Source organism: Peromyscus eremicus, chromosome 5, assembly GCF_949786415.1.
Source record: "Peromyscus eremicus chromosome 5, PerEre_H2_v1, whole genome shotgun sequence".
In the NCBI taxonomy this organism is placed as follows: Eukaryota; Metazoa; Chordata; class Mammalia; order Rodentia; family Cricetidae; genus Peromyscus; species Peromyscus eremicus.
In genome coordinates, this window is record NC_081420.1 from 459,237 (window position 1) to 482,149 (window position 22,913).

The following is a 22,913-nucleotide window of genomic DNA, read 5'->3' on the forward strand; positions in this document are numbered from 1 at the left end:
TAGAATGAAGTTCAGTTGCACTTACTTAAACCACAGTCATGGGTCTGAAACCTATTTAGTGAGGCAACAGCTGTTGCTGTGGGAAACTTGGGGAGGGACTAGGAGACTGTGGAGTCAGTAACTTAGCAAAACTTCCAAAGCATATTGTGGGGAGAGTTTCTTGGTTTGGGTTTTTGAGGGAATCCTGGAGAGAACTTGAGATGCTTGACTACATGGTTCTAGTTCTTTTTTGTGATCTCAAATATATTTGTCTATTTATATAATATATATAAAATGTTTTATGTATTGGTCTTTGGAACCGATGAATAAATGAACCCCACTTTTTTAGTACCTGAGATTGTCACTTAAGTGTGGTACCTAATTAGGTTTATAAGCCTGACCTTGAATCCATCCTAGGGAAGGTGCAGGGCTTTTGTCTCCTAGCCACACCCAGGAGACACAAGGCGAAATGACCTCCTGAAGTCTGGTGGGGCAGGAAAGTTCAGATATCAGCCCAGACTGGGCAGCATACCTTCTGCATGGCTCATCTGTCTTTCCTCCTTCAGGGTGACACCAGATGAGCTGGCATCTGCATCAGAGTCAAGAGACTGGCCCAGGGGAGTCTTGAAGCTTCACTTCCTCTGGCCCCAGTAATCACATTCTGCTTCCCCAGGTGCCCTGGGACTCCCAGAGTTGAGTTTGCCAGTGATGGGGGCTGGCAGAAAGGTAGACAGCAAAAGCCCGAAAGCTCAGCTTCCTTTTTAAAGGCCATGCTGGCCTGTCTTTCACTTAAGTTACTTCTTCACTTTAGAAAGGGACCTGACATGTTACCAATCTATAGTACCTGCATCTCTTAGGAACTTTTTAAAAAGCAAATTCTAGAGGCTAGGGAGATTAATTCAATGGGTAAAGTGTTTGCTGTTCAAGCATAAGGAGCTGAGTTCAGATTCCCACCACCCACATAAAAGCCAGACACAGGAGAATGAGGCTGTAAACCCAGAGTTGGGTGGGGAAAAGAGGCTGAGACAGGCAGATCCCTGGAGCTGGATGACTAACAAGTCTAGCCAAATTGGTGATCTCTGGGTTCAGTAAATAATAATAATAGTAATAATAATAATAACAACGTGGAGAGTGACTTAAGACCTCTGGCTTCCATGTGCATACATTTGTGCACACACATCCATGCACAAGCATCTGTGGGCACACATATACATACACATATGCACCTACACACACAAAAGCGAAATTCTAGAGCTCTGTCCCAAATCTACTGAACAAAAAGATCCAGGGGTGGGTTTCAACTTTCTGCTTTCCCAAGCCCTCCAGGAAGTTTGAGAACTATCTCAGAGTTGTTAAAAGAATGACGGCAGGAGCATGTGTGAAGTGCTCAGAACTGTGCCTGAAGCTTCAGGGTTGCTCAGCCATGATACCACCTGAATCAGCACTAGCACAACTTGCTCTAGCAATGCTTTCATTGCCATAGTGCTGGGTTCTCACACACGGTGACGTTCTTCCCCTGAAACAACCCAGGTCAGGTGTGTGTGCACCTGACTGTCACAGCACAAAGATCTTCACTGTCTTTACCATGAACCATAACGAGACACATGAAATGGGGGGGGGGGGGGGGAGGGGAGCAAGTCCTTTCATGAGTAAAGGAATAAATTATTAATTGGGTCTAGTGTAATGGAGAGATTCCCCTGGCCTGAACTGGAAACACTGCAGAAAAAGGCTGGGTTGAAACAAGGCGTTCATAGGCAGAGTTCATGAGATGGATGGCTGTGGAAAGAGGAAAGGTCTTAGTAAAAATTCTTGTGTGAGGAGTCTTGAAACTTACTTAAAACCCTGGGCAAAGGCTGGATGTGAGATGGATCACTGGGTATCAGCACTTATTACCAAGCCCAGTGAACTAAGTTTAATTGCCAGAACACACATGATAGAACAAGAGACCAACTCCTGCAGTTGTCCTCTGACTTCTACATGCACATCATGGCTTATGTGCATATAGGTACACACACATGTCCATGCACATATACACTTAAAATGTTTTTTTTAAGTTTTTTTCTAACAGTGGGTCAAACATTGCAAGGGAAAGTTGAAGCAGAAAATGTTTGTAGATGGGGCTGGGGATTTAGCTCGGCGGTAGAGCGCTTGCCTAGCAAGTGCAAGGCCCTGGGTTCGGTCCTCTGCTCCGGGGTAAAAAAAAAGAAAGAAAGAAAGAAAATGTTTGTAGGAAGGCACATGAATGAGGCACAGATTTGAGACTTAGATGGAACAAAGAAATGACAGTATGGGAAGTTCCTAGTTAGAACAGCTTCAACTTTTTACTTTATTGTTGTTGTTTTGGTTTGGTTTGGTTTGGTTTTGGTTTTTTGAGACAGGGTTTCTTTATGTAGCCTTGGCCATCCCAGAACTAGCTCTGTAGACCAGGCTGACCTCGAGCTCACTCAGATCTGCCTGTCTCTGCCTTCCAAGTGCTGGGGTTAGAGGCATGAGCTACCACCACTCAGCATGAACAGCCCCAACTAATAGGGAGCACAGAGTGTTCTACAGACTTGTTGAGAAACTGACCCTAGGGCTGGGATTATAGTTTAGTAGAGTGCTTGCCTAGCATTCATGAAGCCTAGGGCTGAATACCTAAACCACATAAACCAGACATGATGGCAAACACCTATCATTCCAGCATTTGGTGGTAGAGGCAGGAAGATCAGTTATGCTATATGTGGACAGCTTGGGGTACAAGAGGCCCTGTCAATGAAGGAAGGGAGGGAGGGAAAGAGAGAAGAAGGGAGGGCACCTTTACTTAGGCTACAAGTGACAGAATGAACATAATTGCCAAAGATATGAAATGTTAATTCCTGCAATCAGAAACTTATCTTCTACAGCTAAGTCTTTGCAAACGTGGTTAAGGATCTTGGGAAGGAAGGACTGTGCCTGAATGATTACCTGTTTGAGTCCCAAAGGCAGTCACTGTGTCTGTGGAGAACAAAGACAGAGAAAGATAGGACACATATAGAAGAAAACAGTGTTATCACAGAGATTAGAGTGGTGCTCTGTCAGCCAAAGGAGCAGCAGGGGCTGCTGACACCTCATTTTCAGTGAGGACAACTTCAGACTCCTGACCTCCATTTCTGTGAGATAATGAATACAGTTCCGGTCTTCACAGTGTGTGGAGAGATGGGGGGTGGGGGGAACAACTACACATTGTTTCTTTCATTCTCTATTTATTTTATATCCCAAGCTGGCCTTGAGCTTAATGTGTAGCAGAGGAAGACACTGAACACCTCCTCCTCCTGCCTCCAGTCCTGAGAGCTGAGATTCCAGGCATGTACCACTATGCCGGTTTATGCAGTACTAAGATCAAACCCAGGGCTCCAAGCACGCTTGCTAGACAAGCACTCTACCAACTGAGCTACATCCCCAGTTTGGATAGTGTTTTTAAAGAATAATCCTCAGCTTCATGAATTTTAAAAATTTAGAAGGGTAGTTACATTGGAGATCAATATAAAGTGGCATCACTGTCTTGAATACCACTGCATTAAACATGTCTGTGTGTGTGTGTGTGTGTGTGTGTGTGTGTGTGTGTGTGTGTGTGTGAAGAAAATAGGAGTTGGGAAGTTCAGCCAACTGTATTTTATCAAAAAATGGAGCTAAGGTTCAGCCACATGACTAAAACATGACTGTTTTAATAATTAGCATTCATCAAGATTTAGTGGCTGTCTCCCATATTCAATATTCTTTGGCTTAAGTTAGATATGGAGGCCATAAAAGGACCTGATGCTTTCTCCAGAGTAACCATATCACACATCAAAAGGCAAGGGGATGCCATTCTCTAGGGCACTTCTGCTTGACCTGTTGCCAATCTGTTGCTCAAGGTGTAGAGCTTAAAGCAGAGGCAGGTTTTTCCCGCCCAGTGCAATCTTGTGAGCTGTGGCCCAAGGGCAGCTGTAAAACCCACGTGTTAAAATAACTTAGATTGCTTGTGATAGACTGAGTAAACAAACACACAATGGAATAACTAAGCAGCACAGAACTCTGACCCAAAGAAGAAAAGAAACCATTGCCTAGGTGAATAGCTCTGAATCTCAAAACTTACTCAATAGCTGATGACTTCATTTTTTCCCTCTACTTCCCACCCCAGATGAACCAGACAACACCAGGTATGTTCTCCAAATCCAAGTCCCCAAGTCAACCACAAGGATGTTCCATTTCTGGTCACTCCAACCCCAGCATCCAAGTGACAGCCTCCAAACAGTCAGGGCATACCCAACTGGGTCCCCACCCTCACCCCAAAGCATCATCTTCTCTTCCTTTGCATTATCTCCTTGTAATATAGCAAGTTCTAAATCTGCTCCCCAACCCAGCTAGAGGTGGTGGGTACTTATTCCCACCCATGAATGACTGTTTTGAAAACTGATTATTGCCATCAGAAAGAGCTTTTTAAAAAAAATCCCTGAGATAGGGTTTCTCTGTAGCATTGACTGTCCTGGAACTCACTCTGTAGACCAGCCTGGCCATGAACTCTCAGAGATCCACCTGCTTCTGCCTCCCAAGTGCTGGGATGAAAGGCATGTACCACTACCATCCAGCTACTTTAAAAAAAATAAATAAATAAAAAAGAAAACTGTGATTAATTTGGGGTTAGGAGGTACTTTTTTTTTTAATCATCTGAGAACTTCTAGAACAGCCTCTCTAGCAGTCAAAGGATGTCAATAAAAATTTCAATAAATTGGCTGGTCATGGTGGCGCACGCCTTTAACCCCAGCCAGCACTCAGGAGGCAGAGGGAGGCAGATCTCTGAATCTGAGGCCAGCTTAGTCTACTGAGCTAGTTCCAGGACAGCCAGGGCTACATAGAGAAACAGTCTTGAAAAACCAAACCAAACCAAACAAACACATAACACTTGTTTGAATCCTGGTCTAGTGGCTCCATCCTAGAATCCCAGCTACTCAAGAGGCTGAGGCAGGAGGATCACAAGTTCAAAGCCAGCCTGGGCAACACAGAGAGACCATTTCAAAATAAAAGAGGTGGCATGAAAATGTAACTTAGTAGTCTTGCCCAAGACCATGTTCCATCAACAACAGAATTTATTCCAGCTGAATTCGTTGGCACATACTTGTAACTCCAGCAGTCCAAAGGTTGAAGCAGGAAGATTTTCAGACTGAGGCCAAGCTGGACTACATATAGTAAGACTCTCAAAAAACAAACAAACCAGCCGGGCGGTGGTGGCACATGCCTTTACTCTCAGCACTCGGGAGGCAGAGCTAGGCGGATCTCTGTGAGTTTGAGGCCAGCCTGGTCTACAGAGCGAGATCCAGGAAAGGTGCAAAACTACACAGAGAAACCCTGTCTCGAAAAACAAAAAATAAATAAAAAATAAAAAAATAAAATAAAAATAAAAAAACATGTCTGTTTCTAGAAAGCCTGGCCTTTTCTCTTTGTTGTTTTTAAATTGAGACACAAAATTTATCTATCTCCTTCAATTTAGTTTTTCACTAAGCGTTTACCCATAGACACGGTAAGTCCATTTGTGTGTGTGTGTGTGTGTGTGTGTGTGTGTGTGTGTGTGTACACAAGTTATATGTATGCCACGAGTGCTTGTAGAAGCCAGGAGAGGGTATCATTCCCCCCTGGGACTCAGAGTTACAGGCAGTTATGAACCACAGTTTGGGTCCTGGGAACGGATTCAGATTCCTCTGGAAAAGCTGAGGCATCACCTCATTCTTGTTTAAAAAACAAAACTAGAAAAGGACCATGGGGAAGGCAAGAAATGTTTATTTTTCTAATTTTTTTCCTGAAACGAATATGCTTTTTGTTGTTGTTTATGAAATAAGTCTCACTATGTAGCCTTGGCTGGACCTCACTATGTAGACTAGGATGGCCTCAAAATCATAAAGATCCACTTGGTTCTGCCTCCAGAGTGCTGGAATCTGCCACCAGGGCCAGCATGAATATGCTTTTTTAAAAGTTTTTTAAAGACACCTTTTAAAAACTCATTTTTTGTAGATGTGCATGTGCCAAAACCCCTATGGAGGCCAGAGGACAACTTTAGGGAGTCAGACCTCTTTTTCCCATCATATAGATCTCTGAGATTGAATTCAGGTTCTTAGGCTTGGCTTCAGGCAACCATAATACTGAGCAATCTCACCAAGCCCTGAATATGACTTTTAAAATTTTTTCTTGGTTTTGTTTTTGGTTTGTTTTTGTTTTTCAACACAGGGTCTCTCTGTGTATCCCTGCCTGCTGTGGAACTCACTCTATAGACTAGGCTGGCCTTGAACTCAGAGATCCCCTTGTTTCTGTCTCCCAAGTACTGGGATTAAAGGTGTGCATCACCACTGCCTGACAAAATTTTTTTTTTTAAATACTATTTTAGCCAGGTGATAGTGTGCACGCCTTTAATCCCAGCACCTGGGGGCAGAGGCAGGCAGGTCTTTGTGAGTTCAAGGCCAGCCTGGTCTACAAAGAAAGTTCCAGGACAGCCAGAGCTGTTACACAAAGAAACCCTACCTTGAAAAAAACCAAATAAATAAATAAATATAGAAATACTATGTTAAACTTCATTATAAAAGACATTGCAAATAAAAAATACATATTGAAATTAACTCAATGAAAGATTATACAACTCAATGAACTTCTAAACAGAATAGCCAATAGAAAAAGTTCTTATCTGACCAAAAAAATTACACTTTTCTGAATTATTGTCCTTAAATCCTTACTTATATCTGTATTTTTTTCCTCTATCCAAGAATTTCTTCAAGCTATACAACTACAACCTTCATATTAAATATACTCTTGACTGAGGGGAGGCTGGGAGAAAACTGAAGTGGATAGCATTAAAATTTCTTGAGGGTATAAGAGCGTGTGTGTGTGTGTGTGTGTGTGTGTGTGTGTGTGTGTGTGTATAATGTTTCATACCTTTAATCCCAATATTTGAGAAGCAGTCAGGAGTATCTCTGTGAGTTCAAACCCAGCCTAGTCTACATAGTGAAACGTTATAAACCCTATCTAAAACAAATATATATACATTTCCATCGAATTTATCAAATTCCAGAAGAAGCATTTTAAGATGAAGAAAAACAATTCATAACGCAGAGTAGGAAGGAAGGAAAAACAGCTTTCATCGTTCTCAACTCCTTTTCTTTTTTTAAAAGCCACCACCCAACCCCCCCCCCCAACACCCACACCCACGCGCCAGCCACGTGAATAATTTCTAGCAGGCTTGAAAGGAAGGCTCCTAAGGAACAATCCATGCCTAGGTAAGGCAGGAAGTGCGGCGTTAGGAGGAGCTACGTGCTGACCATAGCTTCATGGTATTGGATTTATTTTTCCCATCTCTAGATTTTTCTAACTTCTATGGAAGCCCGCCTGCCTTCTTCCACTTAGGACCCAGCTTTGTTGTGGGCTAAAAAAGCTCTCCACCCCGCAGATTTTAATCTAAAACTCTTAAAACTAAAAAAAGAAGGGTTGGGTGGATATTCCGCAGCAGACCTTTGCTCCTGAGCCTATCTTACTAGACCAAGGCACCACACGGACACCCACCCTCCAGGGAGGAGCTCTTCCTCGGCCCCTGGCGATCACCCAGCAGGACAGGTTAGGACCCGCGGCGTCACGCGCCTGGAGTCCCGCAGGCTCCGCCCCGAGGCAGGCACAGCCAATGATGGTGCGGGGGCGGGCCCTGCCGGGGCCGCAGCCTGGGAGGCTTTAAAGCCAGAGCCCAGGGCTGCTCCGCCAGATTTTCGGACCTCGGCGACCTCCAAGGAGCTGAGTCTGCGGAGTACTTGTAAGTATCTGGCCGCTCCAGGTGAGTGACCCCAGCGGGCCTAAACGCTGCGCGAGCGGGTATAGGGAGGAAAATGGAGCGTCTGGGGACCACAGCGTCTGCAACCGGTTCTGGGGACCTCAGGATGGGCCAGGACCTCGGGGTAGGGGTGGTCCCTCGGCCTCCCCGGAGGGACGGGCCCGTGTTGCCGAGCGGGGTCGTCGTCAGGCCTCGAGACTCCGGGCCTGACGGGACCCGAAGGGGCAGCAGGACCCCTTCAAGCCGGCCACGGGCCCAGGGCTCACTGTGCCGCCATAACACCCGTGGGCGGTGGCTACGAAGGCAGAGCGGACGTCAAGCCCCCGGCCCGGCCCAACCTGGACCCTAACCCGAACCAGGATCACCCAGGGAGGTATCGCCTTGAGGCTTCAGTTCTGGAAAGTCAGTTCTCCAGCTGTGCATTACTTAAAGTGTGAGATGGCACCCTACCTCTAGGGACTCCTGTATCCCCATTTGAGGTCACAAAATACTGTCAGTAAATAACCTGGACCAAGTTGCCCTCTTAGGTTTATGAGGAGACTCAAGACTATTATGGCACTGTAATGGAAAAGAGTTTATCCCAGTTCCTATGCCACTTACTGGGCAGGTTTTCATTTCAACAGCTGAATCGAATAACTTTCAAAGATTAATTCCTGGCTTGTTTTTCTCCACTCAACACCCACACTTATTAACATGTGGAAAGACATTTCTGCTCTGTTAAGGTGATTTTAACTATTTTAAATAAACTGGTTTGCTGCTGGGCTGGTGGCTCATGACTAAATTCCCAGCGCTTGAGAGATGGGGCCAAATAAGAGTTCAAAGCCAGCTTGAACTACATGACACCCTGTCTATAGAAGAAAAAGGCTTTGTTGGATTCTCATTTCCTCTTCTTTTCCTTCCCTAGGTATTTGAACCATGAATCTTTTACTCCTCCTGGCTATCCTGTGCTTAGGAACAGCCTTAGGCATTCCGAAATTTAATCAAACATTTGATGCACAGTGGCACCAGTGGAAGTCCACATACAGAAGGCTGTATGGCACGGTTTGTAACGTTCACAGCGTCGGAGAGAACGGTCCTCCTTGCTCTTGGAAGTTTATAGCCAGAGTAGTCTCTAGAAGCAGGCTCTTAGCAGGAATAGCCCAATCACATACCCATTGCGAACAGAATAGAGCACAAATATCTCTGTTGTGTGCTTTGGGGAGGAGGAATGCTTTCCAGAGCGTATAGCTATCCCTGTTACAGTAGGTCCACTTGGTCAGGAGGATTGGATTTTTTAAAGACTTTTTTATTTTAATATGTATGTGTGTGTGTGTGTGTGTGTGTATATGTATGTGTGAGTGTTTTGCTTGCATTATGTCTGTGTATCATGTGCATCCTTGAACTAGAGTTATGAACGGTTGTGATCTATAAGTGATGCTGAGAATTGAACCTGGGTCCTCCACGAGAACAAGCGGTTTTAACCACTGAGCCATCTCTCCAGGCCCGTAGCCAACCCCCTTTTGTGGGGAGACAGGGTCTCACTATTAACTCTTACTGTCCTGGAACTCACTGGAGACTAGCCTCGAACTCAGAGATTCACTTGCCTCTGCCTCCCCAGTGCTGAGAGTAAAGACATGTGTCAGCATACCTGGTTTCCCCTGGATTTTTAACAAAAATAAAAACTTCCAGTTCCATGTTTGCTTCTAGAATGAGGAAGAATGGAGGAGAGCAGTGTGGGAGAAGAATATGAAAATGATCCAGCTGCACAATGGGGAATACAGTGAGGGGAAGCATGGCTTCACCATGGAAATGAATGCCTTTGGTGACATGGTGAGTGTGACATGATGCAGACTCTCTGTGTCTTCTCCATTTTCTTTTTACAAAGCTATCTCACCTTTTCAACTTTTTGTTTGCATTTCCTGGAAGACCAATGAGGAGTTCCGGCAGTTGGTGAATGGCTATAAGCATCAGAAGCACAGGAAGGGGAAGGTATTTCAGGAGCCTCTGCTGCTTCAGGTCCCCAAGTCTGTGGACTGGAGAGAAAAAGGTTGTGTGACTGCCATAAAGAATCAGGTATGAGGGCTAGGAGAAGTCTCAGTTGTACGAGCATGATCATGAGGACCTGAGGTTGATCCCCAGAGTCCGCACTTGGAAGAGAAAGTCAATGTGGTAGCTCTTATAATGCCAGTGAGTAGGAAGCAAGACAGACAGATAGGTTCCCAGGGCTTACTGGCCCACCAGCCTGGTCGAATCAATGAGTTCCAGCTAAATAAAATTAAGACAGCCTGTCTCAGAAAACAAGGTAGATAGTGACTGAGGCAATACCCAAGGTTGGCCTCTGGCATACATACATACCTACCCCTTCCCCCTAAAGTATCAGGTGTGACCATGCCTGGTTCATACCTTCTCCTGCATAAGGCCATGGAGGAATTGGAGTTTGCTTTGCTATAATGCAGTGTGATATGCGAGTTCTTTATTATTATTCCTTGGAGGTTTTATACACTCAGCCCCTGACATCCCCTTGTCAACCATACCAACACCAACACCCCCAATGAGTCCCCATCCCACCCTCAAGTCTTTTTGTTCTGTAGCCCATGGAGTTTAACCAGGGCCACCCAGCCTGCCATGCACAGGGTGTGACATAGCTGTCCCCCCACTAGAGCATGGGCCACTCTACACTGACGTCACTGAAGATGATTTCCTTCCCCCAGTAGCCATCAACTGCCAGTAGCTCCTGAGAGGGGCCAGGCCCTGTTAGACCCCCTCTCTGTTCTCTATGCGTTAACCTTGACCCCACGCAGTATTCTGATCTGTTTCTTGGTGTATTACACCTTTGGAGCATGAATGAAACAGGGTCTCACTATAGAGTCCAGCCTGGCCTTGAACTCAGAACCCTCTTGCCTTAATCTCCCAGGTGGATTTCAGGCATATATTGCCACACCCAGCTTCCTGTTTACTATTTTTAAGGCATGCATATGTAAAAGCTGTTGGCTGTCTTTGTCTTGTAAACCACTGACCTCTTTCTCTTTTCTCTTTTCAGGGCCAATGCGGTTCTTGTTGGGCTTTTAGTGCGTGTGGGGCCCTAGAAGGACAGATGTGCCTTAAGACTGGCATACTCACCTCACTGAGTGAGCAGAACCTTGTGGACTGTTCTCAGGCTGAAGGCAATCAGGGCTGCAATGGTGGCCTGATGGATTATGCCTTCCAGTATGTTTTTAACAACAAAGGTCTGGATTCAGAGGAGTCCTATCCCTATGAAGGAAAGGTAATTGATTTATTTCATCTTTGTTTTCAGAAAAGGAAACATTAACAGACCGGTTTTCAGAGTTTGTACTTTGTGGGTAACTAACAGAATTCTGTTTCTAGGGATGGTTTTTGAGTATCGACCTGACATAGTGAGCTGCACATCACAGTGTTTTGTTTCTAGAACTCATGTTCTAAAAAGTAAACAGTTAATGATCAAGTCTCTCCTTTAACTTTCAAAGGATGGAACCTGTAAGTACAGACCTGAGTTTTCTGTAGCTAATGACACAGGCTACGTGGATATCCCTCAGCTGGAGAAGGCCCTTATGAAGGCTGTGGCATTTGTGGGGCCTATTGCTGTCGCTATAGATGCCAGCCATCCGTCTTTCCAGTTCTACAGTAAAGGTAATTGTTAGAATTAGTGCCACCCTGCCTTTGTGATGAGTTTTGCTTCCTAAGACTGTTGGAATTTTGAGTCTGCATTTAATGGGCAGATGTTTCTATTTGACTGATTAGGCATTTTCAAGGTTTCTCTTATTTAATTATGTTGGGGGTGTGCATGTAAGTGCAAGTACCCTCAGAGTCCTGAAGCATCAGATCCCCTGGATCTGGACTAAGAGGCAATTAATTGTAAGCTACCTAATATGGGTACTAGGTTCCCTACAGAGCATGGAATACCTTTAACTGCTGAGCCATCTCTCCAGCACCCTCTTGGGGGATGAATGTGTCTGTGCTATGAATGCATATGGGGTTAGAGGACAACTTGCAGGAGTCAGTTCTTTCCACTGTGTGTGGCCTCAGAATCAAACTCAGGCCCTGAGCCTTCTTTTTTTTGTTTTTTTTTGTTTTGTTTTTTTTTTCGAGACAGGGTTTCTCTGTGTAGCTTTGCGCCTTTCCTGGAACTCACTTTGTAGACCAGGCTGGCCTCAAACTCAGAGATCCGAACTCACAGAGATCCACCTGCGTCTGCCTCCCGAATGCTGGGATTAAAGGCGTGCGCCAACACCGCCCAGCTCAGCCCTGAGCCTTCTTAACAAGCACCTTTACTGGTTGAGCCATTTTACCATCTGAATATTTCTTTAAATATTGTGAATTGCTTCTATAGATAGAACCTGATTTACCTAACTCTTTCTCCAATAGCTGGATCTTTCTCCAAAAGATTTCTTACTGCTATAATTAGGACTTTAAGGGGCCTGTTGTTCAGTTGTAGTGGGGAGGGGAGAGAAAGCTTGCTCATTGATAAGCTTTCTCTTTAGATTTAAGAGTAGCAGAGGTTATGGTAATTGGTATGCTAGTAGATAAGCATACCAATACCAATGCTAAGACCAAGATATCTAACACAAGATATGTGGTTCTCAAAATTTCTTACCATGCTGGCATTAGAGTGGGATAGTTGTTTGGCATTAAAGGTTTTTTCTTTTCCTTTTTTTTTTTCTTATCTTTGAGAAACACATTTTTTTAATCTTTTGTTTCCTTTTTTATTTTACATACTAACCAGTTTTCCCTCCCTCCTCTCCTCCCATTTTCTTCTCTCACCTCCCTTCTTACCCCCACATCCACTCCTCCTCCCTCTCCATTCAGATGGGGTAAAGTCTCCCTTGGGAATCCACAAAGCATATCAAGTTGTAGCAGGACCAAGCTTCTCCCCCCTGCATCAAGGCTGCACAGGACATCCCAACATGGGGAATAGGTTCCAAAGAGCCAGCTCATACATCAGGGACTAGGTAGAAAATGGATCCTGTCACCATAGGCTTTAAAACAATAGAATTTTTTTAATCGAGATAAGAATGTAGTTCAGTCAATAGTGTTTCCCAGCATTCTTGAAGCCCTGGTTCAGTCCCAGCACCACATAAGCCAGGTGTTGTAGTTCACTTATGTAATCCCAGCACTCAGGAGGCAGAGGCAGGAAAACCAAGTAATCAAGTGTAGCTAGAGTTTTCCTGCCTGGCCCACAGTCAGGACAAATCTCTCTCACCTGCCAGTTTCACAGCCGTTCAGCTCCAACCAAGTAAACACAGAGACTTATATTGCTTACAAACTGTATGGCCGTGGCAGGCTTCTTGTCTATTTCTTCTATCTTAAATTAACCCATTTCTATTAGTCTAGACCTTGCCACATGGTTCATGGTTTACCGGTATCTTAACATCTTCTCATGGCGGTGGCTGGCAGCGTCTGTCTGACTCAGCCTTCCACTTCCCAGAATTCTCCTCTCTGCTTGTCCCACTTATACTGCCTGACTGGCTACTGGCCAATCAGTGCTTTATTTATTAACCTATCAGAGCAACATATTTGAAATACAGAACATCTCACAGCAATCAAGCCCATCCTTGGCTACATAGCAAGTTGGAGAGCAGCTTGGACTCAATATTTGAGATAGGATTTTATTATTGTCACCCTGACTGGCCTAGAACTCTTTATGTAGCCCAGGCTGGCCTTAGAGACCTGTCTCTGATATGCTGGGAGTAAGGCATGCACCACCTTACCCAGAATCAACACTACTATTTTTTACCTAGTATCTTCTACAGAATTTGGGATCTGTGACATTGTGGGGGACAGGGTGGGTCACTGTCCTATGGTGATTGGAACCTCTCACCCAGTGTTCATTTAACTGCCAGGCATTTACTATGAACCGAATTGCAGCAGCAAGGACCTTGACCACGGAGTTCTGGTGATTGGCTATGGATTTGAAGGAACAGATTCAAATAAGAATAGATTTTGGATTGTCAAGAACAGGTAAAAGATTCTAAATGTTTTATTTTAAATTGAAAAGAGTTCTTGGGGAGGTGGGGAATCAATATTTCGATGCCAGCCAAATTTTAAAATCCTGGAAGTCTTTCTCACATTTAGAGTGAAGGATTTGTGTTTAAGATTCTGAACTAAGCTTGTTGGGGAGATTCATACATATTTGTAATATTGAATTTCCAAATTTGGCCCCAAAATTAAAATAAGGCTGTGAGACCTGTGAGATTTTAGCCTGCTTTTCTTTTTCTAGTTTTCAGCAAGAGATGGCCAGCAGAAACCTTAGCACATGTGCTTCCCTGTGTTATCTGCATTTTGTTCTCAGCTCTCAGCAGCCTTAAAGCCTGTCAGAATTAAGTCTCACAGCTAGTTATTTTTCATTGAGATATAGCATAACATTGAATGTGGAGACACAGCATTCTATTAAAATCCTAGTTTGCCTCATTTTCCTTTTAAAAGTTAAGAGGGTACTAAGGATATAGCCCAGTTGGTAAAATGCTTCCCTAGAATATGCAAAAGCCTGGGTTCAGTCTCTAGCACCACATAAAACCTAGTGTGGTGGGCGTGCCTGTATCCCAACACTGATGGAGGAAGGAGATCCAACAATTCAAGGGCATCCTCTTTTAGAGAAATAATGAGGCTAACCTTGGCTACACAGAACCCTGTCTCAAAATAAGTGAGGGGCTGAGGCAATGACTGTATGGATAAAGTACTTGCCACTCGGTCATGAGGACCTGTGTTTGGCTCCCCAGCACCCACATATAAGCCATGTACTATAACAACTGTACCCCCAGTGCTGGGCGATTGGGGGGATATCAGTTCCAGGTTCAGTGAGAGATCCTGTCTCAAAAAAATAAAAGAATGCTAGAGGAAAGCACCAACATCTACCTATAGCTTCCACAGTTAGAGTGACAGGAATGAGTGCCCTGTATAGTTTATGTGTAGATCTTGGAGCACTCACAGCTAGCTAAGTGTTAATTATTAATCACTCTCATTTCCTTGAATCTCTTTCAGCTGGGGTACTGAATGGGGCATGGAAGGCTTCTTCCATATAGCCAAAGACAGGAACAACCACTGTGGAATTGCCACTGCTGCCAGCTATCCTACCGTGAAATGATGGAAAGTGGTAATTAAAGACTCACGGACACTATGGAATTTAATCTTAAAATTGACCAAACCCTTATTGAGACCGTAGTACTTGAATCATTGAAGATCCAAGTCATGATTTGAATTCTGTGACATTTTTACATGGTTAAATGTTACCACTACTTAAACTACTCTTATAAACAGCTTTATAATATTGAACACTCATTGCTTAATTCCAAGTCTGGAATATTTGTTTTATAAAGGATGTATAAAGCTTTCTTTAGCTTTTGAAAATAAATTTTAGTTCAGTGTGTATAGGTGGGACTTCTTTTTGTAATGTGTTGAGAAATGTTTGGGACTAAAGACTGGCTCAGGGTGTCATTGTACAGTATGAAAAGGCTAACAGGTGCTGCTGAGGCCTTTTGGTTTTAAGGATACATAGATTTTTTTTCCATCAGCTTCCCATCAGGTATATGTAGGTGAATCTAGCTTATGGGATAATTGGGTTTTGGAGGTTTTAGGGGGTTTTGGTGTGTGTGTGTGTGTGTGTGTGTGTGTGTGTGTGTGTGTGTGTGTGTGTGTGTGTTAGATGCGATAGATGTTGTAGGTCAGAGAACAACTTGGAGGAGTCCATTCTTTCCTTCTACAGTGTTGGTTTTAGGGATTAAAATCAGTTGTCAGGCCTTTTAACACAGCCATCTTGCCAGCCCCACTAGTTTTAAGTGGCAGATAATTACATGTATTTATGAAATACAATATAATGTTCTGATACATATATAATATGAAATGATTAGATAGGGCTCATAAGCTCACCTCATTTTATCACTTCTTTGTAGCTTAAGTTTTCCTGCCTGGCTCACAGTCAGGACAAATCTCTCTCACCTGCCAGTCCCATAGCCGCTCAGACCCGACCAAGTAAACACAGAGACTTATATTGCTTACAAACTGTATGGCCGTGGCAGGCTTCTTGCTAACTGTTCTTACATCTTAAATTAATCCATTTCCATTAATCTATGCCTTGCCACATGGCTCGTGGCTTACCGGCATCTTCACATGCTGTTTGTCATGGTGGCGGCTGGCAGTGTCTCTCTAACTCAGCCTTCCACTTCCCAGCTTTATTCTCCTCCTTGTCCTGCCTATACTTCCTGCCTAGCCAATGGCCAATCAGTGTTTTATTTATTGACTAATTAGCAACACATTTGCCATACAGAACATCCCACAGCACTTCTTAACGTTTTTTTAGCTGTTTTTAAAGTACACAGTATATTACTGTTAGAGACAGTCTTATTATGTAGCCTAAGCTGGTCTTAAACCCGTGATCCCCTCCTTCCGCCTTCTAAGGGCTAAAGTAACAAGCATGTGTTGTTATACTCAGGCTCAAGTCTTGTATCTGGCAAAACTTAACAAATTCAGAAGAATAAGAGCAAATTGTTCTACACAGTGGTTCTCAAACTCCCTAATGTTGTGACTCTTTTAATATAGTTCCTCATGTTGTGGTGACCTCCAACCATAAAATTATGTTCATTGCTACTTCATAAGTATAATTTTGCTGCTGTTAATGAATCATAATATAAATATTTTTGGAGACAGGTTTGCCAAAGGAGTCTTGAACCACAGACTGTTCTAGAGAGTGAGCAGACATGCAGATGCAGATGTGTGGGTTTTCCATGTTAGGAGGTTGCTGACTAGAAGGGGGTTAGGTGTGATGAAGCTCTGAGGTGCTGGAGAAGCTCCTTACATTACAGATGAAGACTACAATACTGCAAAGACCAGACACGGCGGGCTGCCAGGATACTGGGCTTTGTCATGTCACCTCAGCTGATATCCACCTCATGCTACCCAGGATTGGCAACAATACATTGAACAGTTGTGATTAACATATCTCAGGTTTTGGTAACATGGAGAAGTGTGTTCAAGGTCCATGCGAAATCAGCTGAGACCACAAAAGTTGCTCTCGGGCTTTGGAAGATGACTGAGAAACCATGAGGGAAGGACAGGCCAGAAGTCTCTAGGCCAAATAAGCGTCAGTAACTTAATCCCTGACTTAAAATAAACTTGGAAGGGAATAAAATAGACTGACATAGTCACACAGCCAGAAAGTGTGACTAAAACAGTATTTTATTTTTGTGGTATGGTTGTTACTTTGTTTGTTTTTTAAGACAGGGTCTCTCTATAGCCCTGGCTGTCCTGGAGCTCTTTACACCAGGCTGGCCACAAACTCAGAAATACACATACCTCTGCCTTCCAGTTGCTGGGGTTAAAGACATACACCACGACACCCAGCAGTATTTTCTTGTTTAAAAGATAATGAAAATATCCCTACATTCTGGGAGCTAAATGTTTGTGCAAGTGTAAAATGTGTAAGACCTATGTCTATCCTCGGTCAAATAAGGAAATGCAGATGATAACCTGGTGAAATACTTACCAAAGCCATAAGCTATTGTGAAGGAAGTGGGTGCTGAGGAACAGGCATGAGATACTGTGAGGTGACCTTAGTTCACAGCCATCTACCAGACTGCATTTTCTAAAAAAGAGTTTCTGTTCATTCATTCATTTTTTGAGACAAGGTCTCTATATAACCCAGAACTCTTAAGTAGACTTGTCTGGCCTCAGATTCAGAGGTCTGCCTGCCTCTGCCTACCTGGTGCTGAAATTAAAGACATGATGTGCCACAAATGCCCAGTGCTTAATTTTCTTTAATTTTTTTTATTATACATTTATTTTGAAGGGGGATATGTGTATGTTCACATACATTTGTGCATGTGGAGGTTGGAGGACAAGGTGTGGGAGTCACTTCTCTCATACCATATAGGTGCCAAGGATTAAAATCAGATTATTATGCTCAGCAACAAGTCCTTCACCCTCAGAATCATTGGGGCATGAAATCTGCTAAGCTGTGTAACACGAATTCTAGTTGCTCTTAATAAAAATCCGGAGTCACATATAGGGGTAAATGCTGAAAGATCAGAGAAGTAAAGGAGCCAGCCAAGGTCACCTCTTACCTCCACGATGACTCAGACTGAAAAAGAGCTGAGAGCTGTCTCCATCCTTATCACTTACTCTCTCTGCCCAGCCATATCACTTCCTGTCTGTCTATACAGTCCTCCAGACCTCTATGGTTAGCTAATGGCTAGCTCTACCCTCTGATCTTCAGGAAAGCTTTATTACAGCACAAACAAAATATCACTACAGAGCTGTCTTCCTGGGTCAGAAACAGATTTCTTTACCCAGCTCTTCACAGCAGTATAATTCAACATTAATCATAGACTGCTGAACCAACCCTAGGCTTTAAGCACTAAGTTGGATGAGTATGTGGCAACTTTCAAGACTGTTTGAGCAGAGCCCTCAGATGTCTTGAAATATAATAACATGAAGGTTTTGTCACTTTCAAAAATGACAGGCTACGTTTCTCATCTGAAAACTTTTTTAAAAGGTTGGTTTATGTGTGTGTGTGTACATTTGCCATGTATGTACAGACCTGTGAAGACTAGAAGAGGGTGTCATATTCCCTGTAGCTGAACTTAGAGGCTATTGTGAGCAATCTGATATGGGTGCTGGGAACCACACTCAGTTTTCCTCTGGAAGAGCAGCAAGTGATCTTAACCTCTGAGCCTGCCTTAGGGTTTCTGTTGTTGTGAATAGATACCATGACCAAAGAAAACATTTAGTTGTAGTGGTTCACTTACAGTCCAGAATTTCAGTTCATTATCATTGTTGCAACATGGTAGTGTGCAGGCAGACATGGTTCTGGAGAAGTAGCTGAGAGTTCTACATCTTGCAGGCAATAGGAAATGAACTGAGACTCTGGGCAGTATCTTGAGCATATAAGAGACCTCAAAGCCCACCCTCACAGTGACACATTTCCTCCAACAAGACCACACCTGCTAATAGTGTCACTCCCTTTGGAGGCCATTTTCTTTCAAGTCACCACAGAGCCCCTTAAACATTTTTCAAAGATACCGATAGGTATGAAAAATCAAGTCAGTAGCACAAGCCTATAGTATCGTTTTCTTGACTCTAGCATCTAAATATCTTAGTTAAACTGCAGTGGAAGTATAGAGAGGTGAAAAGTGGTTGTGCAAATCAAGATGGCTAGCTCAGGTCACAGGGTAAGCTATGACACAGGCATCTTACTGGAGTAGGCAGGAACCTAAACAAGAAACCTCCATAGCACATTCATGTCATGTTTGTGTTTTGCCTGTGGCATTTAAAATTAATTCTTTGTTACATTTATTTACTAGGGGTGAGGCATGCATGTTGTGGTAGTTTGAGAATGGACTCCATGTTCTCTTATGTTTGAATGCTTGTTGGTAGAATTGTTTCGGAAGGATTAGGAAGTGTGACTTTGTTGGAGGAGGTGTGTCACTGGTGGTGAGTTTGAGGTTTCAGAAGCTCATGCCATTCCAGTTAGCTCTCTTCTTCATAGTTGTTATCTCAACATGTAAGCTTTTAGCTAATGCTCCAGTGCCATACCTGCCTGCCTGCTACCATGCATTGCTTCCTGCCATGTCTGAAATTATAAGCAAGCCCCCAATTAACTGCTTGCTTTTATAACTTGCCTTGCTTATGGTGTTTTATAGTGTCAATAAAAATACCTAAGATAGAAGTAAACACTGAAATGTACAAATGTTCCTTATCCTTTATTTTTAAATGAAGCCATTCTCAGAACTGGCCTACTTCCTACATTTTAAGAGTTTTGTAATTCTTGTTTACTCATTGAAATGTCCATTAGACACCTAGGTAACAACTCTGAGCTGCCTCTGGGAACAAAAGAATGAAATGAATAATCATGGTTCCTCCCAAGCCACACACATACAACTTTCTGTCACCATGGTCACTTGTTTGGATCATACTGTGTGGCTGCAGGGAAAGGCCAACAGGTATCATATTCACTTGAGTATAAAAAATCCTCTCCTGTGAGGTTGCAATTTGTTGAGAATTCTCATAGAATATAATCACTTACCTACCCATTTTTTTTTCTTTTGGCCCTTAACAGAGAATTAGACCCACATATCTACTGTCTTCTATTTGCTCCTTCCAAGTTTCTGACCAGTCAAACCTTTGGCCACAGACCATGAAACCAGTATATAGATGTGTCTAGCCATTTCCCTTTCCAAGCAAAATGAATTATCAGGGCTTCCCTCACCCTGTCCTGTAGGGACATTCCAATATAGTATTGCCACTGTCACTCTGGTGCTATATGCATAGTGTTCCAAAACCTCTGTGAACAAGACCCAAGTTTTCTCTTAATTTTAGTTTTCCATGATACCCTGCTTGTGACTGGAGAGAAAATAAGAGAACCAAGTACCATCAGCATTTAAAACATATTCCTGCGTAACTTACTGGTTATCAAGGTCAACCATATGTACCACTTCCATTTGATGATGCAATGCATTTGGTCAAATTTTAGGTCATGGTGGATCAGACAACACCCAGTTTATGGCAAACAATTTGGTTCAAAGGGTAACTAGATGGCACAAGACCCAAAACAGAACTGACCTGGAGAGATAGCATGGTGGGTAAAACCACTTGCCATGTAAGGGCAAGAAATTGTTCAGATTTCCCAGAACATATACAAAATCAGGTAAAGTAGCACATGCCTATAATTCCAGGGCTTCTATAGCAAGATGGCAGGTAGAGATGAGAATCTCCAGAAGCTCCCAGGCTAGTTAGTCTGCCTTACACAGGGGAGAGCATGAGGCCCTGTTTGAAACAATGTGGAAGGCAAAGATTGATATCCAAGGTTGTCCTCTAATCTTGACACATGCATTACAGGATGTGGACATACACACAAGATAATTATTTGAAGAGAATGACTTCTTTTATGGTCCTAAGACTGCTTTACCACTAGAGCCCTGTCAATACTTTATCCCTGTCTCAGATGTTTCCTTGTGTATCACTGAGGCTTGGAATGTTGGGTCATATTGTCCAAGTGGTAGAACAGCATAGACAGCAGCCTGAAGCTCTTGCAAAGTCTCCTTTCATCTGGCCTCATTCAAAAGCCACAGCTTTAGGGTTATTGAAGACATGGGCCATAGTGACAGCTAAATATGTTTTCTTTACAATCCAAAGGGGTCCCAAAAGTGTTCAGTATTTTTTGTGGCTATCAGAGGGGATGAATATAGCAATCTCTTCACTTTGGAAGAGGTATCTCTCAACATATGCACATAACTGGACACAGCACTTTCATTGAGGTGAAAGTCACATGACACAAACACCTCATGAAGATGGTCCTTCACTAGTTCCAATCGGTACAATGTCATCAACAGTCACGGACCAGTGTGTCTTTTGGAAGGGAGAAGCAATTAAGAGCCCCGATGACTAAATTATGACAGTGCTGGAGAGTGGACACATCCCTAAGGTAGATCCATAAAGGTGAAGCCAGCTTTGCCAAGACCAATGACTCAACAGGATTCTTTTCTAAAACCTTATTTTACAAGGAAGTTAATAGATGGACCTTGAAGGAAACTGACTATCTGCAGACACTCTCCATCACCCTGTGCAATATTAGGGTCAGCAAAAAGATCTTACGTGATAAGTGTACTTCAACATTTCAGTTTCCAAATTAGGTGCCTTCTGTCTCAGCTGCTTTTACACCACAGTGACTAAAATGAATGACAGATACAACTGAAGGAAGGAGGGATTCATTTTGGCTCACAGTTTCAGAGTATAGTCCATGGTGGTGGTGGGGCATGGGAGGACAGAACAGTTTGTTGTGGTATTGTATTCCCCCAAATATTGTGCATGCTAATAAACTTATCTGGGGTCAGAGACAGAGCAGCCACAATATTAAACATAAAGGATAGGCAGTGGTAGCACACGCCTTTAATCCTAGCATTCCAGAGGCAGAAATCCATGTGTTCAAGGATACAGACAGGCATGGTGACTCACGCCTTTAATCCCAGGGAGTGGTGGTAGAAAGTAGAAAGTTATATAAGGCGTGAGGACCAGAAACTAGAAGCATTTTGGCCTGGTTAAGCATTTGGCTGGTTAAGCAAATTCAGGCTATTGAGCAGCAATTCAGCTGAGACCCATTCTGGATGAGGACTCAGAGGCCTCCAGTCTGAGGAAGCAAGACCAGCTGAGAATTGTCGAGGTGAGGTAGCTGTGGCTTGTTCTGGCTCTCTGATCATCCAGTGTTCACCTCAATACTTGGCCTCAGGTTTGATCTTATTAATAAGAACTTTTTAAGATTCATGCTACAGTTTGTTTCACAGAAGGCCAAGAAGCAAGAAGGAGAAGGCTGGTGCTCAGCGGACTTCAAACTGTTTTATTGTATATAAGCCCTGAGCAAATGTTACGGTTCCATCCACAATTAGGGTAGGTCTTTCTATCTTTAGTCTTCTCTGGAAATGTCCCCCTGGACATAGCATCTCTTAGATGATTTGGGTTTTATTTTTTGGTGTTGTGGATGGAGTGTGAGTATGTTTGCATAGGTTTATAAACGTAAGTATGCAGGTGTGTATGAACATACAGAGACCAAAGTTTGGTGACTTCGTTATTCACACTACAATTTTATTTTATTTTTATATTTATTTTTGAGACAGGGTCTCACTGTAGCCCTGGCTGGTCTGGAACACGCTATGTACCACTGTCTGGCCTTGAACCCACAGATTTGCCTGTCTCTGCCTCCAAGTGCTACAATTAAAGGTATGTACTACCATTTCCAGCCTCCCTCACTCTTTTTTAAAATAATATTTTATTTGTTTTTATTTTGTGTGTATAAGTGTTTGCTTGCATTTGTTAATGTGCCGTGTGCTGTGGGATGGTCTGTATGTCAAATGTGTTGCTCTGATTGGTTAATAAATAAAACACTGATTGGCCAGTAGCCAGGCAGGAAGTATAGGTGGGACAAGCAGAGAAGAGAATTCTGGGAAGTGGAAGGCTGAGGCAGAGAGACACTGCCAGCTGCCGCCATGACAGCATGTTACATGCAACATGTAAGGTACCGGTAAGCCACGAGCCATGTGGCAACTTATAGACTAATAGAAATGGGTTAATTTAAGATAGAGGAACTAGATAACAAGAAGCCTGCTGCAGCCATACAGTTTGTAAGCAATATAAATCTCTGTGTGTTTACTTGGTTGGG

At 43.3% G+C, this 22,913-nt stretch overlaps 1 protein-coding gene and 1 long non-coding RNA gene across 2 annotated transcripts in view; one reads left to right on the forward strand and one right to left on the reverse strand.

Moving 5' to 3' along the window:
* LOC131910854 (uncharacterized) overlaps window positions 1-9,820 on the reverse strand; it is a 28,831-nt gene extending 19,011 nt beyond the window's left edge. The window contains exon 1 of the long non-coding RNA XR_009379227.1: window positions 9,651-9,820. This is a non-coding gene — a long non-coding RNA (uncharacterized LOC131910854). The remainder of the gene's footprint in view (window positions 1-9,650) is intronic.
* On the forward strand, window positions 7,633-15,139 carry LOC131910852 (procathepsin L). Its single transcript, XM_059262735.1, has 8 exons — window positions 7,633-7,759; window positions 8,682-8,818; window positions 9,464-9,586; window positions 9,683-9,829; window positions 10,797-11,021; window positions 11,242-11,404; window positions 13,615-13,732; window positions 14,753-15,139. The coding sequence occupies exons 2-8, from the start codon at window positions 8,693-8,695 to the stop codon at window positions 14,853-14,855; spliced, it is 1,005 nt and encodes a 334-aa protein (XP_059118718.1). The 5' UTR covers window positions 7,633-7,759; window positions 8,682-8,692; the 3' UTR covers window positions 14,856-15,139.
* Window positions 15,140-22,913: the final 7,774 nt, after the last annotated feature.

Excerpts from the sequence above, each read along its gene's own strand:
- LOC131910852 (XM_059262735.1), top strand. The coding sequence starts at position 8,693 with ATGAATCTTTTACTCCTCCTGGCTATCCTGTGCTTAGGAACAGCCTTA. Across the intron at positions 9,830-10,796 it reads TGACTGCCATAAAGAATCAG|GGCCAATGCGGTTCTTGTTG; the intron begins GTATGAGGGCTA and ends TTCTCTTTTCAG. Across the intron at positions 11,022-11,241 it reads CCTATCCCTATGAAGGAAAG|GATGGAACCTGTAAGTACAG; the intron begins GTAATTGATTTA and ends TAACTTTCAAAG.